At 40.3% G+C, this 19,250-nt stretch overlaps 1 protein-coding gene across 2 annotated transcripts in view; it reads right to left on the bottom strand.

Annotated features, from left to right (window-relative positions):
• The window catches only part of LOC126248387 (dehydrogenase/reductase SDR family member 7), a 209,182-nt gene that overhangs the window by 137,907 nt on the left and 52,025 nt on the right, over positions 1-19,250 (bottom strand). For both annotated transcript variants that reach the window (XM_049949332.1, XM_049949331.1), the window contains one exon: positions 5,700-5,849. In XM_049949332.1, coding sequence (XP_049805289.1) covers positions 5,700-5,849 — 150 coding nt within the window. The remainder of the gene's footprint in view (positions 1-5,699; positions 5,850-19,250) is intronic.

The following is a 19,250-nucleotide window of genomic DNA, read 5'->3' on the forward strand; positions in this document are numbered from 1 at the left end:
AACTGGTATCCCATCAGATCCAGCAGGCTTTCCTCTTTTGAGCGATTTTAATTGTTTCTCTATCCCTTTGTCGTCTATTTTGATATCTACCATTTTGTCATCTGTGCGACAATCTAGAGAAGGAACTACAGTGTAGTCTTCCTCTGTGAAACAGCTTTGGAAAAAGACATTTAGTATTTCGGCCTTTAGTCTGTCATCCTCTGTTTCAGTACCATTTTGGTCACAGAGTGTCTGGACATTTTGTTTTGATCCACCTACCGCTTTGACATAAGACCAAAATTTCTTAGGATTTTCTGCCAAGTCAGTACATAGAACTTTACTTTCGAATTCATTGAATGCCTCTCGCATGGCCCTCCTCACATTACATTTCGCTTTGCGTAATTTTTGTTTGTCTGCAAGGTGTTGGCTATGTTTATGTTTGCTGTGAAGTTCCCTTTGCTTTCGTTGCAGTTTTCTAATGCAGTTGTTGTACCACGGTGGCTCTTTACCATCTCTTACGATCTTGCTTGGCACATACTCATCTAACGCATATTGTACAATGGTTTTGAACTTTGTCCACTGATCCTCAACACTATCTGCACTTAAAACAAAACTTTTGTGTTGAGCCGTCAGGTAGTCTGAAATCTGCTTTCTGTCACAGCACTTGCCAGCGAAAGGCAAAGGTCCCGAGTTCGAGTCTCGGTCGGGCACACAGTTTTAAACTGCCAGGAAGTTTCATATCAGCGCACACTCCACTGCAGAGTGAAACTCTCATTCGGGAAACATCCCCCAGGCTGTGGCTAAACCATGTCTCCGCTATATCCTTTCTTTCAGGAGTGCTAGTTCTGCAAGGTTCGCAGGAGAGCTTCTGTAAAGTTTGGAAGGTAGGAGACGAGATACTGGCAGAAGTAAAGCTGTGAGTACCGGGCGTGAGTCGTGCTTCGGTAGCTCAGATGATAGAGCACTTACCCGTGAAAGGCAAAGGTCCCAAGTTCGAGTCTCGGTCGGGCACACAGTTTTAATCTGCCAGGAAGTTTCATATCAGCGCACACTCCACTGCAGAGTGAAAATCTCATTTTGTTATAGCTGTGTTGGAAAAGTACCGGAGCTTCAAGTGCTGATAGAAAGCACTGGACGCTCAAATCATTATAGGAACAGAAAGCTGGCTAAAGCCAGAGATAAATTCTACCAAAATTTTTAAACAGGCCCAAACCATGTTCAGAAAGGATAGATTAAATAAAGTAGGTGGTGGTGTGTTTGTGTCTGTTGGTAGTAGTTTATCTTGTAGTGAAATTGAAATAGATAGTTCCTGCGAATTACTATGGGTACAGGTTATACTCAACAGCCGCACCAAAATAATAATTGGCTCCTTCTACTGACCCCCCTACTCAGATGATACAATAGCTGAATGCTTCAAAGAAAACTTGAATCTCATCACAAATAAGTACCCCATTCACACAGTTATAATTGGTGGAGACTTCAATCTACCCTCAATTTGTTGGCAAAAATACATGTTCAAAGCTGGTGGTAGACAGAAAACATCTTCTGAAATTGTAATAAATGCTTTCTCTGACAATTACTTTGAACAATTAGTTCATGAGCCCACACGAATTGCAAATGGCTGCGAAAACACACTTGACCTCTTAGCCACAAATACTCCTGATCTAATGGAGAGTGTCATGACGGATACAGGGATTAGTGAACACAAGGTCATTGTAGCGAGGCTCAAAACCATATCACCAAAAACCCCTAAAAATAAACGCAAAATACATCTATTTAAAACAGCAGATAAAAATTCGCTTGATGCCTTCCTATGAGAGAGTCTCCATTCCTTCCAAGCTAATTATGTAAGTGTAGACCAGATATGGCTCAAATTCAAAGATACAGTATCGACAGCAGTAGATAGATATATACCGCATAAGTTAATAAGAGACGGGACTGATCCACCATGGTATGCAAAACACGTCAGAACACTGTTGCCGAAGCAACTAAAAAAGCATGCCAAATTCAGAAGAACGCAAAATCCCCAAGACTGGCTAAGTTTCACAGAAGCTCGAAATTTAGTGCAGACGTCAATGCGAGGTGCTTTTAATAGTTTCCACAATGAAATATTCTCTCAAAATATGGTAGAAAACCCAAAGAGATTCTGGTCATATGTAAAGTACAGTGGCAAAAAAATAGTCAATTCCGTCACTGCGCGATAGCGATGGAAATGTTACCGATGATGGTGCCACTAAAGCAGAAGTTACTAAATATAGTTTTCTGTAATTCCTTCACGAAAGAAGATGAAGAAAATATTCAAGAATTCAAAACCAGAACAGCTGTTAGCATAAGTGACATAAAAGTAGATATCTTAGGTGTTGCGTAACAACTCAAATCGCTTAAGAAAGGCAAGTCTTCCAGTCCAGATGGTATACCAATCAGGTTCCTCTCAGAGTATGCAGACACAATATCGCCTTCTTAGCAATCATATACAGGGTGTTACAAAAAGGTATGGCCAAACTTTCAGGAAACATTCCTCACACACAAATAAAGAAAAGATGTTATGTGGACATGTGTCCGGAAATGCTTAATTTCCATGTTAGAGCTCATTTTAGTTTCATCAGTATGTACTGTACTTCCTCGATTCACCACCAGTTGACCCAATAGAAGGAAGGTGATGTTGACTTCGGTGCTTGTGTTGACATGCGACTCATTGCTCTACACTACTAGCATCAAGCACATCAGTACGTAGTATCAACAGGTTAGTGTTCATCACGAACGTGGTTTTGCAGTCAGTGCAATGTTTACAAATGCAGAGTTGGCAGATGTCCATTTGATGTATGGATTAGCACAGGGCAATAGCAGTGGCGCAGTACGTTTGTATCGAGACAGATTTCCAGAATGAAGGTGTCTCAACAGGAAGACGTTCGAAGCAATTGATCGGCGTCTTAGGGAGCACGGAACATTCCAGCCTATGACTCACGACTGGGGAAGACCTACAACGACAAGGACACCTGCAATGGACGAGGCAATTCTTCGTGCAGTTGACAATAACCCCAATGTCAGCGTCAGAGAAGTTGCTGCTGTACAAGGTAACGTTGACCATGTCACTGTATGGAGAGTGCTACGGGAGAACCAGTTGTTTCCGTACCATGTAAAGTGTGTGCAGGCACTATCAGCAGCTGATTGGTGTCCACAGGTACACTTCTGCGAATGGTTCATCCAACAATGTGTCAATTCTCATTTCAGTGCAAATGTTCTCTTTACGGATGAGGCTTCATTCCAAAGTGATCAAATTGTAAATTTTCACAATCAACATGTGTGGGCTGACGAGAATCCGCACGCAATTGTGCAATCACGTCATCAAAACAGATTTTCTGTGAACGTTTGGGCAGTCTTTGTTGGTGATGTCTTGATTGGGTCCCATGTTCTTCCACCTACGCTCAATGGAGCACGTTATCATGATTTCATACAGGATACTCTACCTGTGCTGCTAGAACATGTGCCTTTACAAGTACGACACAACATGTGGTTCATGCATGATGAAGCTCCTGCACATTTCAGTCGAAGTGTTTTACACTTCTCAACAATGGATTCGGTGACCGATGGATTGGTAGAGGCGGACCAATTCCATGGCCTCCACGCTCTCCTGACCTCAACCCTCTTGACTTTCATTTATGGGGGCATTTGAAAGCTCTTGTCTATGCAACCTCGGTACCAAATGTAGAGACTCTTCATGCTTGTATTGTGGACGGCTGTGATACAATACGCCATTCTCCAGGGTTGCATCAGCGCATCAGGGATTCCATGCGATGGAGGGTGGATGCATGTATCCTCGCTAACGGAGGACATTTTGAACAATTCCTGTAACAAAGTGTCTGAAGTCATGCTGGTACGTTCTGTTGCTGTGTGTTTCCATTCCATGATTAATGTGATTTGAAGAGAAGTAATAAAATGAGCTCTAACATGGAAAGTAAGCGTTTCCGGACACATGTCCACATAACATATTTTCTTTCTTTGTGTGCGAGGAATGTTTCTGAAAGTTTGGCCGTACCTTTTTGTAACACCCTGTACAACTGCTCACTTGACAAAAGGTCTGTTCCTAAAGACTGGAAAGTAGCACAGGTAACACCAGTATTCAAGAAAGGAAATAGGAGTAACCCACTGAATTACAGACCCATATCACTGACCTCAATTTGCAGTAGGATTTTGGAGCATATACTCTACTCAAACATTATGAATCACCTTGAAGAAAATGACTTACTGACACATAACCAACACGGATAGAGAAAATATCGTTCTTGTGCAACACAGCTAACTCTTTATTCCCATGAAGTTGTGAGTGCTGTAGACAAGGGATCTCAGATCAATTCCATATTCCTAGATTTCCAGAAGGCTTTTGATATTGTTCCTCACAAGCAACTATTAATCAAATTGTGTGCATATGAAGTATCATCTCAGCTGTGTGACTGGATTCGTGATTTCCTCTCAGAGAGGTCACTGTTCGTAGTGATAGACGGTAAATCATCGAGTAGAATAGAAGTGATATTTGGCGTTCCACCAGGTAGTGTCGTAGGTCCTCTGCTGTTCCTGATTTATATAAATGATCTAGGCAATAATCTGAGCAGCCCCCTTAGATTGTTTGCAGATGACGCTGTAATTTACTGTCTAGGAAAATCATCAGATGATCAATTCCAATTACAAAATGATCTAGAGAGAATTTCTGTATGGTGAGAAAAGTGGCAATTGGCACTAAACTAAGAAAGGTGCGAGGTCACCCACATGGGTAGTAAAAGAAATCTGATAAATTTTGGGTATACAATAAATTGCTCAAATCTAAGGGCTGTCAATTTGACTAAATACCTAGGAATTACAATTACGAGCAACTTAAACTGGAAAGGCCACATAGATAATATTGTGCGGAAGGCGAAACAAAGACTGCGCTTTGTTGGCAGAACACTTAGAAGATGCGACAAACCCACTAAAGAGACACCCTAGATTACACTTGTCGTCCTCTGCTGGAATATTGCTGTGTGGTATTGGATCCTTACCAGGTAGGATTGACAGAGGACATCGAAAAAGTGCAAAGAAGGGCAGCTTGTTTCGTGTTATTGCACAATAGGGGTGAGAGTGTCACTGATATGATACAGGAGTTGGGGTGGCAGTCACTGAAACAAAGGCGGTTTTCTTTGTGGTGAGATCTATTTACGGAATTTCAGTCACCAACTTTCTCTTCTGAATGAGAAAATATTTTGTTGACACCCACCTACATAGGGAGAAATGATCATCATAATATATTACAAGAAATCAGAGCTCAAACAGAAAGATTAAGGTTTCCCACACACCATTCGATAGTGGAATGGTAGAGAAGCAGTATGAAAATGGTTCAATGAGCCCTCTGCCAGGCACTTACGTGTGGATTGCAGAGTAACCATGTAGATGTAGATGACGAAATTAATGTGACAACTAGAAAATCCCATTTGCACCACCATTACTGAATTCATACACTTTCACAGCTAACAACATTAATCTTTTAACTGCAGATATCAAATATGCTTGACACCTCCTGCACCTCAGTTGATTGTAAACTGAGAACTACATGATTGTCAGTAAGATACAAGGCTGATGAAAAAAAAAGTTCAACTCTTGATTCACAGGTCCAACTGAATGAAGTAAATAAGAATACCAATTTCTACTGAGAGTTAATGTCGCCTTTTTTAATTTTCAATGTAACTTACCAAGGCACTTCTGTTTCACTCGTTCCAGTTCCTTCTCTCTTCGTGCTGACAGTATAAGTTTCACATTATGTTTTGCCAAGATGACAGCTAGGGATTCCCCAATGCCACTTGAAGCACCTGTTATCCAGATGACTTTCCCAACTAAAGATACTGTAAATTAAAGAATTCAACAAAGGTTAGAATCTAGTTCATAATATATGATATAAAATACTAGCTCAAGAAATGCAGAAGGCACAAAAGAGCCGTTCTATTTCAAAGTAATCATCTTTACATTTGGATGAAGAAAGATCATGGTAACCTAAACTGGAATGAGCGGATGAGGCCTTCTGCCAAATGGCTCCTAAAAAAAAGAGGCCAACAGTTTGACCATTGCAACACAAAGTGGAATGGTTCTATTCTGATTTTTGTAATGATCATGGAAAAATACTGAATGCACTTACATGGAAATTCACAAGAGATGAAACATATGATGTATTAAAGAATATCTTATTGGCTGCCTTGCAAAGCAACTGTCAATTTACATAACATCACAGACATCCCAATAACAGTGCTGAATTGGTTGTCTCATGCCATTAAAAGCCAAATGCAGTAAAAATAGCTTAGATTATATGACTAAACTCAGCTCAATTAATTCACTGTAGGTAATGGTTACCTTTGCTCATTATATTGTCCAAATTCAATCTCATTACACAAGATGTAAAATTACAAGTATGGTGATTATGTACATAGAAATATGTAATAGGTTGTCACCCAGATAAAATACCAAATCTATTAATTTTGAAACAAGATTAAATATTTCATAGTGACTTAACATTCATACCAAAGGTTCTTTTTTCACACTGACGGCTGAAGTGACACTGTCGCCATCTGAATTAAAAATAATATCAGCTGAAATGCAACAGATCAATACCTGTACACCATAAGTATAGCATCTCAATGGATTGTCTCACTGGAAATCAATGACCCGCAATTTTTCCCCTAATGATATGATACAAGGTACTGAATGAACCAATGGCCCAAAGAGGCATTTAACCCACAGGGTGTGGATGATGTAGTCCAGGCTGGAACTGAGTCTGTAAAGTTGGTAAAGCCGTGGTGTGTATTTCGTACCATGTCTTGAGCAAACTCATCCACGTTAAAGTAAACATGAACCAAGGCATTTAATTCAACATTGTCAGTGATGAAACATTGTCCTTTCTTCTGCATCTTCATGATGAGTACACTGTTGAAAATCCCTTCTTCCAATATGACAACAGACATGTTCATAGGACTGCCCTTATACATTCCCAGTTCGATGAATCCTCAGGTATCCTACTGCACTGTGACTTGTCCACTAAATTACCCAGCCTCAGTCCCATAGAAAATGTCTACAGTGGTGAAATGTAGAAACTGCTTAGCAGGGTGTCTCGAAGATAGTTTTGTTAGTCACTTTGCAATAACGAGTGAGATTTATCTGGAAAAACAAAAGTAACACTGCATAATGAAAAGACAAGACGACAAAGGTAGGTAGGTAGGTAGGTACGTAGGTAGGTAGGTAGGTAGGTAGGTTGGTTGAATGATAAAAAGGAACAAAATGACAAGATTGCCAGTACCTCCTGCCTGAACAGGCAATTCAGCAAAACTACATGCCAAAGAAGGGCTTAATGTGTGAAATACAAGGGAAGAAAACCTGAAGCTCTAGTCACCAGTCTTCCTACGTGGGACAGGCAAGTCAACAAAACTACGTGCCAAAGAAGGGCCTAGTGCACAAAACCCCAAGGAAAGAAAAGTTCACGGTCTACCAAAGGTCAACAAGGCTACAGATTGGAACAAGTAAGAAGAAAAGGGAGAAAGGCAGGTGAGGAATCCCATCATGGGAGCAGCCAGAGGCCCCCAAAAAAACAAAGTGTGATGGAGGACATACCACACCCCTCCCCCCGCCACCCTTCACCACTTAGCAGAGGCACCCCATCCAACAATATCCAGAAAAGACTACCGACACAGACAGAGTGAGAGAAGCACAGAAAAACAGAGGAAGAACATCAAGTCAAACAGACCACATGAGAAGTGAGAAGAAGAGTAAAAGAGTGGGTAAGGTGATGGCTGGGGCAGGCTACCAAGCCCAGACAGCTGCTGTCCATTTGGGGCAGAGGGGGCAACAGGGCATCCTTTCAACCTTTCAACCCTTCAATGGGCTGACAAGACTTAGGTATCCTCCCTTAGAGAAAGTAGGAGAGACTCCTTTCACGAATAAACCATAAAACCGGGTCAGCCGCTAAAGCATCATCTGCTAACACCAGGCATACTGAGTCAGGGAGTTTAAGAGTCCACCGTAAGGCAGCAAAATGTGGATCATTGCCAAATGGGCACCACAGCAACAGTGCAAAAGATCCTGATGATGGAGGAGATGACCTTGAGTTAGTCAAGTATGCAGATGCAGAGCCAGCAAAGGACGATGGAGTCCTTGCGAGAGGCCCACATGGATGACCTCTCTTTATCGCCCTTAGTTTGTTTGGCGAAGCAAGAGTATGCCTTTCCTTTTTCCAAATCCATAGAACTTGACAGTGTAATACTGATTGACAGTTCAATTGTGGAATACTGATCTCAGGAGGTAACTTCCCGGTAGCCAATTTGACCAGCCTGTCAGTGAGTTCATTCCGCATGATCCCAATGTGACCTGGAGTCCAGGCAAAGAACACCAAGCGTCCAAATTGTTCGAGGACAAAAAGGGAATCCTGAATAGTCAGGACCAAGGGACGGTGAGGGTAACATTGGTGAAGAGCTTGTAAACTGCTCGAAGAGTCACCACAGATGAGAAAGGACTCACTGGTGCAGGAATGGATATGCTCATGAGCACGAGAGATGGCTACCAACTCTGCGGTAAAAACACTATAGCAATCAACAAGGAGCAGAGTTCATGACGTCCCAAAGCCAGCGTGACCAGCAACCATCGAGCCATCAGTATAGACTACTCCTGAACCCTGAAATGTGCCAAGAATGGAGAAGAATTGGCAGTACAGGGCCTCAAGATGAGCCAAGTCTTTCAGATCTTATGACTGGTCAAGACAGAGCTGTAAGCAGGAGATGCACCATGGAGTTGTACATCAGTGGGCCCAGAGATGAGGTGGTAGAGGGGAAAACTGGAGTTCAGAAAGAAAGGGGCCAGATGCAGATGGTAATCATAGCCTCAGACCTGGGCCACCATTGCAGGAGTCTGGAAAGAGGAGATGATAGTTTGGGTGCTCTGGGGCACAGCAGATGCATAATGCATAAGCAATCAACTGTTGTTGGCACAGAACCCACAACAGTGGAACCCATGCTTCTGCTAGGAGGCTGATCACAGGGCTAGTCTGAAAGGTACCAGCTGCCAGTCATAAGCCTGAGGAACCAAACCGGAACAAAGTGACTTATTGCAGATCAGACTGGGACTTCAACAACACACACAATGCAGAAAGATAAGTACGATGGGTGGAGGTAAAAGTACGCATGGGGCAAGAGTATGCATCAAGTTTTCAGGTTCCTAAAGCAGATGTTCACCATTCCCCACCAGACAGTGGATGCATGGTCATATCCTCAGTTCTGGACCTTATGGCAGTAGCATGCTTACAGCCTAAGAACATGCAGTAAGTCACTGTTAAACATTTGTGATGTAAAATTTGTATAGTTTTCATTAAGTGTTAAATCAACTTAAATCTATTCAAGAATTAAATAAACTTGTTACCAGAACTGGCAGCTATAAGCTTCCAATATCCTCCGTGATCTCCACAACTTTACTTGTATGTGCTACCTGTAGATTGCCAGAAAACAAAATAGTGGACTGTGGAAAAAGTATGCTGATCTAATGGGGTAGAAGCTTGCATGGCATATTTTTACCCCATTAAGAAACAGTTCGTGAACTTTTACCCCATAACCTGTACTTTGACTTGTGTAGTTCCTTCTAGGACATTCAAGCAAATTTTTTGTTAGTGTTTATTTACCTTAGATGCCTCATTAATCTTAGAGAACTTAAATTAATTTTTCTTTCCTGTGGTTTTTCTTTTACTGGGTAGTGGGTTTTTCGAACACACTTCTAACATAATCATGTCTTCCATAGAGGCATTTCGGCATTCCCCCCCCCCCCCCCCCCTCAGAAATTGACCAGAACATCAACTCCACAGCCATTAACAGAGCTGCTCTACCATCAAACTCTTAGCCTTACTGAAATTGGGAGCTCAAAACAGCAACCACCCAAAGTTACTGGATTTCAGAGGCTGCCTCAAGAAACCTTGGCCACTTCACAAAAACTTTTTGATTGATGGGAGAATAACCAATACTGTAGCTTTTCCCTCGATAAATGACTTTTCGACCTTACTCTTAGGTAATTATGATATTTCATTTATGAATTTGTTAAAAAATAAAGAGTTCCTAATGTATTTTCCCATTCATTTATTTGTAACCCTTTTTATTTTCTTCATTTGGGGGTAAGAGTATGCACTGTGTACTCTCCCTCAGGTGTGCATACTCTTACCCTACAGCAGGGGGTAAAAGTACCCAAAAATATTTTTTAGGAGAACTTTCAGTACTCCTCGAAAAATAACTGGATAACAGTGAAACTTTTACACAATGTACCAAGATGTCAAACTAGATGTTGCATGTATAATTGATATAACATTGCTGGAAAATTCTTTAAATATTTAGTAAAATTAAAAATGCACACTTTTACCCCCATCTACCCATTGTTTTTATTATTTCATAGTTGTTTTTGACTGTAGGACTTTCCGTGTGATTTTTTTTATTTTATTTTTTTTTCCTCTTAACTGGAAAAGTCTTACAAGTGTGAAAAGAGGAACCAATTTAAGGGTATAGGATGAGGCAGCATTCACATTATGAACAATGCTTCAGTGGTTTGTCTGAAGAGGGAAATTTGATGCTTGAACAGATTATGAAAATGATAAATAAACTATACACTGAATTAGGCAGTCAAAGTGAACAATGAACTGAGTAAATTAGGCTATCAGGTAGTAGAGAATAACAAAATTGAAGACTTAAAAATGAACCAGATAGTAAAATTGATGAAAACAATGTCAAAATTGACAAGAAGCTTTCACCACTTGCAAGTGAGTTAAATTCTGAACAGCTACATAACAGTATTCAGGTTGCAAAACTAATAAAGTAAATAACAAAGTAAAATAAACTGTGGAATCTGGGCTGAAACACCTTAATGCTCTGGTGGATGTAGTTGAATCTGTGACTGCAAATGTCGAATAAAATTTTGTAAATTAAATAAAAAAAATGCACAGAATTTTGAAACAGTTCATAAACTACCAAGAAATAGTGTGGGTAAACCAAAATACTAGTTGAAATATGTCTTATAGCAATTTAAAAAAAAAAAAAAAGTTTTCTAATCTCATTTTAAGCATAATCAGAACAAGATAGGATCAAAAGAAAATTTTTGAATAGACTAAACTCTAGAGAGGGAAAAGGGAGTAAACAGTACTCTAGAGAGGGAAAAGGGAGTAAAAAGTACTTTTCTGAGAAACAGCTTAATTCATTTACACAGACACATTCACACAAACTGAGGCACTAAAAAGGAGATTAACAGAGACAATACAGCAGTGCTTAGTTTATGGATCTGATAAATCTGCTAAGAAACTGATAAAATATATAGGCAAGTTAGACAGAGTTGAAATTAATTATACATTTATTGCTTATTTAGCCTGCGCAGATTAGGGCTTTAAGGTCAGCTCTTACATCCGACAAGGAATGACAAATACCAAAGATATTACAAAACATTCCCAGCAGTAGTAGTAGTAGTAAAGAGCATTTAGAATGATGCCAATTAGTTTAGCACATTTGAGGTAATGTTTAGTATTATAACAAGGGGAAGGGGTAAAGAAAGAGGAGAAGATTGAAATGACTGTGACAGCAGGTGTTAGGAAAAAATAGAAAATAAACACAGAACTCTTCCAACAAGGGTGAAAGAAAATCTGTGGGGATGGGGACTGATGAGAGTGAGCTGCATAAATATGAGAGAGATGGCTATTGTGATAGATGGTGGACCATTAGCTGTCTTTTGAAGTTTGGAAGGAATTTAATTTCTCTGATACAGAAAATGATTTAGAGATGACAGCAGTGTTATGTGATGGTACAGAGAGAATTTTACTTTGTCGAGAATGAATATTTCTTCTGTGCTGTTCAGATAGTAGTGTAAGAGTTGTAGACAGGTAAGAGTGAGGGCAGTGTTTGCGAAGACAATAGAGCAAACATATAGTATGATAGCCTCTATATTTATCAGCACTTAACCATGATAATTGTTCATAGATTGGAATGATATAAACGCATACATCACAATGTACCATTCACAAGCATTTATCACCACTTTCACCCGGTGTGAGCTTTCATATGAAAACCTTGGAGAATAGTGTCATCATAGTCAAGTATGGGGAATTTTACCATCTTTATAAGATTCTTTTTGAGCTCAACAGGAATTACTTTTTTATATCTTTGTAATGAGTGAAGTAACACTGAAACTTCTACTACTACTTCTACAGACTGTAGTTGTGTGTTCACTCCAATCTAAGCGATTGTCCAGAATTACTTTCAAATTCTTTGTAGAGGAAGAAAAAGCTATTTCTGTGCCATTTGGGATTAATGGTGAAGGAGATTTTCTGAACTGAGAGGTAAAATGTTTTCTGTGAATGACTAAGATTGCTTGCATTTTAGCCAGGTTAAGTTTCAAACTTAGGTTCTGCGCCCACTCTGATAGTACATGTAAACTGGCATATACAGGGTGGTTCACGAAGATATGCAAACACTTTAATATGTTATTTTACAAGTAAAACTAAATAAAAAAGTTCATATAAACATAGGCCCGAATATGTTTAGTTATGGAGTTATGGCTAATAAAAGATTTTGCCTGAAATTTAGCAACTTCGCTAATATGAATCTATCGCAAAACTGTACGAGGTTAAAGTAAAGCACGATTTCCATTTATTTTGTTGTTATTGATCTGCTGAATCTAATAAAACATGTCCCAGACGTGTATCTGCAGTAGTTTTCCACAACATTCAGAGAAGCAAAGAAGTAATTGCGTAAAATTTTTAATTTATTAACTACTTGGCCCAATTTGTTTATTAAATTCCAGACAAAGTTTTCAACAGAAGTTGTAGAGAATTTCATTTTGGAAAAATGATGATAATACCATTGACTGAAACTGTATGAATGTGTCAGATAATCTGCTTTTATTAATACCATAGCACCAAGAATTCATGTTAAATCAGAAAAAAAGCTCAGTGTTAAGGTAGTTGTACAGTGTACATACAATTTCACAATACAATCACAATAAATGTTCAAAACTGTCTCTACAGTTTTGCTATGGCTTCATATTAGTGAAGTTGCTAAATTGCAGGCAAAATCTTTTATTAGCCATAACTCCATACCTAAACATTTGTGGTCCTATGTTTACATGAACTTGTTTCTTTAGTTTTACTTGCAGTTAGTGAATCACACTGTGTATGCTCGATGGCTGTGCACAGGTTTGTTGGACTTGCACTTAGATATAACTGAAGGCCATCAGTGTTTAGGTGATATCGCAATGGGAGAGAATAGTTGACAAATCATCAACATGTAATGTGAAGAATAATGGGCCCAATACCGATCCTTGCAGGAACCCTGCTATTTCATCCTTCCAATGTGATATTTTTTTTCCCAATCATTACACATTGTTGGCAAGATGTTAGGTATTAGTGTAACTACTGAACAGCACTTGAAAAAAGATTTTGACTAGTGAGTTTAGCAAATAGAATGTCAGAGTCAACAGTATTTAAAAAACTTTGGTGTAATCCAAAAAGCATATAACAGTCAACTGTTGTTTGTTCATAGCTTGTTTCAGTTTGTCAGTAACTTTTATAAGACCAGCCATTGTGCTGTAGTTTTGCTGCAAACCAGACAGGTATTCATCCAAAAGTTTATCTGATGTGAAATAATTAATAAGCTGTTAGTGAACTATATATTCTAAAGCCTTGGATAAGGCTGGTACGAGGGCTATCCACAAAGTACATTACGTTTTGAAATTAAAAATAAATAAAGTATTGGAAACTTTTTTTATTGTATACAGATGAAAGCCACACTTAAATACTACTTTTCTACATAGTTGCCATTTAAATTAAGGCACTTATCGTAGCGATGAACGACCTTGGAAATTCCTTCATTGTAAAATTTGGCCGCCTGCGCCTTCAGCCACGAGGTGAATCAGTAACCCGGTAGAAATACGATTTTTGTGGATTTCCTGGAAAGAGGCACTACAATAAACTCTCAAAGGTATTTCCAAACTCTGCACAACCTCAGAAGAGCAATACAAAACAAGCGCAGGGGAAAGTTGGGCTCAAAGATCTTACTGATTCACGACAACGCCCGGGCCCACACGGCAAATGCCACTCGTGAAGTTCTCGAATCTTTTAAGTGGGAGTTGTTTCCTCATCCACCGTACATTCTCGACCTGGCACCGAGCGACTTCCACTTACTCCCAGCAATGAAGAAGTGGTTGGCTATGCAACGTTTTGATGACGACACACAGCTTCAGCTTCAAGAAGACGTAACTACGTGGTTGAAGGCGCAGGCGGCCAAATTTTACGACGAAGGAATTTCCAAGCTCCTCCATCGCTACGATAAGTGCCTTAATTTAAATGGCAACTATGTAGAAAAGTAGTATTTAAGTGTGGCTTTCATCTGTATATAATCAAATTTTTTTCAAATACTTCATTTATTTTTAATTGCAAAACGTAATGTACTTTGTGGATAGCCCTCGTAGAAAGCAAATGGGCCTGCTGTTGGAAGGCTGTTTGACAGATTCCTTCTTTGGTAATGGTTTTATGAATCCCTGTTTGCAGGCTGGTGGGATGATGCCAGAGGACATAAAATGGTTAAAAATGTCCGATATTGTGGGCAGTGTGGTTTGACGAGAAAACTGATCATTTGCACTGTAATATTAGCCTGTACTACAGCTACTGAATGAATTTGCACAATCGACTTCTTGACCATCTTGTGGCTTACTGGCTGCAGAAAAAATTTTCTCATTTGTACCAATCGATGATACATAAGGGAATCAAGCAGCTAGTTCAGCAACCCACATGCAATGGAAATATCTTGGACCTTGTAACTACAAACAGGCTGGACCTTATCGAAACCATCAGTACTCATATAGGGATGGAGATTAGTGATTGTGATGCCATCATAGTGACTATGGTGACAAAAACTTATCAGCCAATCAAGAAGGAAGGAATCACAGTCCGGAGAACTATGTGCTTAGTAAGTGGATTATGGGCAGGAAGGATCCTCCAGGCTCTTACACTCTCAGTTCAAAGGAGAATAAGCAAATTACAATAGGCAAATGTTAGTAGAGATTTTTGGTCTGTGAAAAGATCTATGCACAAAGCATACAAATACAACTTTCATACCTTAGCAAAAGATCTGACTGATGATTCAAGAAAATTCTGGTCCCATGTAAAATAACTAAGAGGGTTTAAGGCTTCCATTCAGTCACTTGTTGACCAGTCTGGTGTGGCAGTTAAACAAAATCTGAAGTTTTAAATTTCACGTTTAAGAAATTGTCCACAGAGGAGAATTGTACAAATATACCGTTGTTTGACCATCACACAGACTCCCATATGGAGGACATAGAACTGGTGCAGAGAAACAACTGAAAGAATTGAAAGCAAATAAGCCACCAGGTCTTTATGGAATCCCTATTCAGTTTCACAAAGAGTGCTCAGTAGGATAGCAGTGTATGTCCAAGCACAGATAATGATTGTATTGCATCTGGTGTCATGTTACACATCTGGTGTCATGTTACACATCTGGTGTCATGTTACACATCTGGGCTCCTTGGTACTCCCACTCACTGTGCCCCAGGGAACCACCAGGAATTGATCTAGGTCACCCAGGGTAATCACCCAGGCAACTGTGCTATTTATATTCAAGGTCATGTTGCCATGTGACAAAATAATAGCTGCAACCCCTCTGGACCAATGAGGATTATGCACCGCCTCCCCAAATTCATCTTTTATAACTGGGACACTTGGGTGGGAGGGGTTACTCTGCAGCTAGACAGCATTGGGAGGGGATCAGGCTGTGTCTATTTGTTAATAAAATATTACATTATGTCACATCACTGGAGTTCTATTTTGTTAATCTCAATATTACATGATGTCAGCAGAGACCAAAACCAGACAGATATGTAAGTACTCTCATTATTCTATATTTCTCACCCATTTTCTTATTTTATAACTAGAGACATTCAGGAGCATAGGGACAGGTTGTGTCTATTTCATCATAACAAATTATGTCACTCTAGGTCTATTTGTTAATAACAATATTACATGGCACTAGCGAAGACCTTGCTTAGACTGATGTGTGTGTACTCTCAACTTTACGTATTTTTACATATATTCCTCAAATTTACATATTTTTACCAAGTTTTCCACAATTTTACATATTTGGCCCAACAAACTAAGACTGATCCCAATACCACTTCAACGTCATGATGCTCTCAGGCAATCATGAAGGAGAATTAGATATCAATGATATTAAGGCACAACTGCCTAACTCCACCTTTTATAACTAGTACACTCTGGAGCCAGGTGGCATAGGTATAGGCCTAGTTTGTTTGTCAATAACAAATTATGTCATTTGAAGCCTATTTGTTTAATATTTCGAGGCACTAGCTGATGCCACATCCAAACAGCTACATAATTACTCTCAGTTTTATGTATTTCCCACAGTCTTGTGCCCAAGTGTTGTCAGCAAATAGATAACTTGCATAACAGCAACAGTTTGTCTACTGGAGGTAGTAAGAATACTTGAAAATCGCCTTAAACTGCCCTGAGGCTCAAGACTGATAAAAGCTTATTAATTATGTTCTGTCTGCATACAATCTTAATTATCTACTACAAGGAGATTCTTCACACTGACTACAACAAAGACAACATAAGTATTATTCAAAGTGCTATCTATTAAAACATGAGAAACATATTTCTCTCAATCCAGAACACTGTTCTCCACAATACCATCAGATAAGGATATCGCTGAATTAGAATTGGGGGTCCACATACATTTTTAGCTTGAAGTGCATATGGTGTGTAAAACTAGTTTCAATCGATCATTTGGTAATGGTAGGCTGCAATACCTCAAGAGGGAGGAGGAGGAGGAGGAGGAGGAGGAGGAGGAGGAGAAGAAGAAGAAGAAGAAGTCAGGACCTATATTTGGTTTATAAAGCAATGTGCTGTATGCTTATAGTTTCAATGTGGAAACAGATTACACAAACCAGCTACATCGGTAGCCAAAGTAATGGTTGAATTCAAATTTACTCTGTGTGATCTTAGGCTTTCCTGGTGAATTAACTGTTTGTACTGTTCTTGGGTCTCCAGCCAGGTGCAGTCATTTTCAAACCACAATATTTCGACAGAATTCCTTGCCGTCATCTTGAGGCGATACCTGCAGACTGAGCGTCTCCGCTGAATCTCCTCCCCTTTATACTCTGAATGCTCCCCCCACCTTCCCCCGCGTCTTGCCGCACCCAGCGCTGTGTGGAGGGGTGGTGGGGAGGGGCAGGCTGCTGGCTGCTGGATGCAAACTGAGGACCATCAGATGTCCTGTAGCCTTTGTTGATCGCGGAAGTTGCTTTGGGTCGGCGCTGTGCTTTTAGTTGGCTGAGTGCTGGGCCCCAGGCTTTGCTAAGGTTGAACCCGGCATCTCTGTTGATCAGCCCATCAGCTACACATATTTCAATTGCCTCCTTCAGAACACAGTCCTAAAAAGACAAGGCTTGCTGTAAAACTTCTGTTTTCGCGTACTCCATGGTATCCCCAGTATCCATGTAATGTTCCGCAACCGCAGATTTTGTAGGCTGCTTCAGTTCAGTGTGCCTTCTGTGTTCCTGGCATCTTTCTTCAATTGTCCGTACAGTTTGCCTGATGTATGCCTTACAGCATTTATATGGAATATGGTAAACACCCCGTTTGCGGAGACCCAGGTCATCTTTTACTGTACCTAGCTGGGCATGCGTTTTCAGAGGTGGGCGGAAGGCAGATTTCATGTTACACCGAGCCAGAATTCTGCCAATTTTGTGGAATGCTTTGCCGGCATAAGGCAGGTACACCATTGTCTTCTCGTCCTCTTCATTCTCTCTCTGCTGGGCTTGTGCATTCTGCCTGAAGGTTCGTCGAATTTGACTCTCATTATATGCGTTCTTCTTGAAAACATCTTTAAGGTGGTTAAGTTCTCCTCGTGTAAATGCGGTAAGGCATACATCGGGCAAACTGTACGGACAATCTAAGAAAGATGCCAGGAACACAGAAGGCACACTGAACTGAAGCAGCCTACAAAATGTGTGGTTGCAGAACATTACACGGATACTGGAGATACTATGAAGTACGCGAAAATGGAAGTTTTACAGCGGCCTCATCTTTTTAGGACTGTGTTCTGAAGGAGGCGATTGAAATACATGTAGCTGATGGGCTGATCAACAGAGATGCCGGGTTCAACCTCGGACCCAGCATTCAGCCAACTAAAAGCACAGTGCCTACCCAAAGTGACTTCCGTGCCCGCCGAAGGCCACAGGACATCTGATGGTCCACAGTTCACATCCAGCAGCCCGCCCCTCCCCACCACCCCTCCACACAGCACCGCATGCAGCAAGACGCGGGGGAAGGGGTGGGGAGCGATCAGAGTATAAATGGGAGGAGATTCAGCGGAGACGCTCAGTCTGCAGGTATCACCTGAAGATGACAGCAAGGAAAGCTGTCGAAATATTGTGGTTTGAAAATGAATGCACCCGGATAGAGACCCAAGAACAGTACAAACAAATTTACTCTGTTGGATTATTTCACCTATTCTGTTACTTCCTATAGACGCAAGACTGGGAAACATGCTTTTTATGTCCTTGCAGCTACGGATGGTAAAATCATGATCTCTCCAGCTGTGTTGCGGTTGTGTGTGTTTTTTAATGGGTGTCCAAACTCCATGTCACTTATAAAGAGGACCATTTGATAATGATGTATCATCCTAATTTTTTTAGGACACACACCAACACACATCTCTTATGGTACCATGTGCCACTCACAGAATCCAGAGCTGGAGAGAGGAATGTCTTATCTGTACAAAGTCCATTTTCCCTTATATTTTATTGGCTGCAAATGTTGGTTCTCAATAGTGTTTTTGAGAATGTTGATTGATCCTACCAGTCACAATCCAGCATTTTGCTATTGGTTTTTTGGAGAAGTCACCTGCTCAGTAAAGAGAGTGTTACAGTGACAAAAGAATCATTCCCCCGAAACTGGTCAACAACCTCATATAACACATTGGTTGATTGTAGTTTTTTTTCTTCTTCACACAGAACAGTGTGTCTGTCTGTCTAGTGATACGTTTATCATAATGTAACACTACATGTGTTGTTAGAATGCATTTTTTTAATGAGTCCCACCACAATGGCAAACATGATGCAAGTTGCTGCATATTTGTCTCAATGTTTTTCTCCATGTACAACTCCCTTAATGAAATCTCGCTGTGTATGTAGACAGCCACCATTGCCCTCACAAG

This window comes from Schistocerca nitens, chromosome 3 (genome assembly GCF_023898315.1).
Source record: "Schistocerca nitens isolate TAMUIC-IGC-003100 chromosome 3, iqSchNite1.1, whole genome shotgun sequence".
Lineage (NCBI taxonomy): Eukaryota > Metazoa > Arthropoda > Insecta > Orthoptera > Acrididae > Schistocerca > Schistocerca nitens.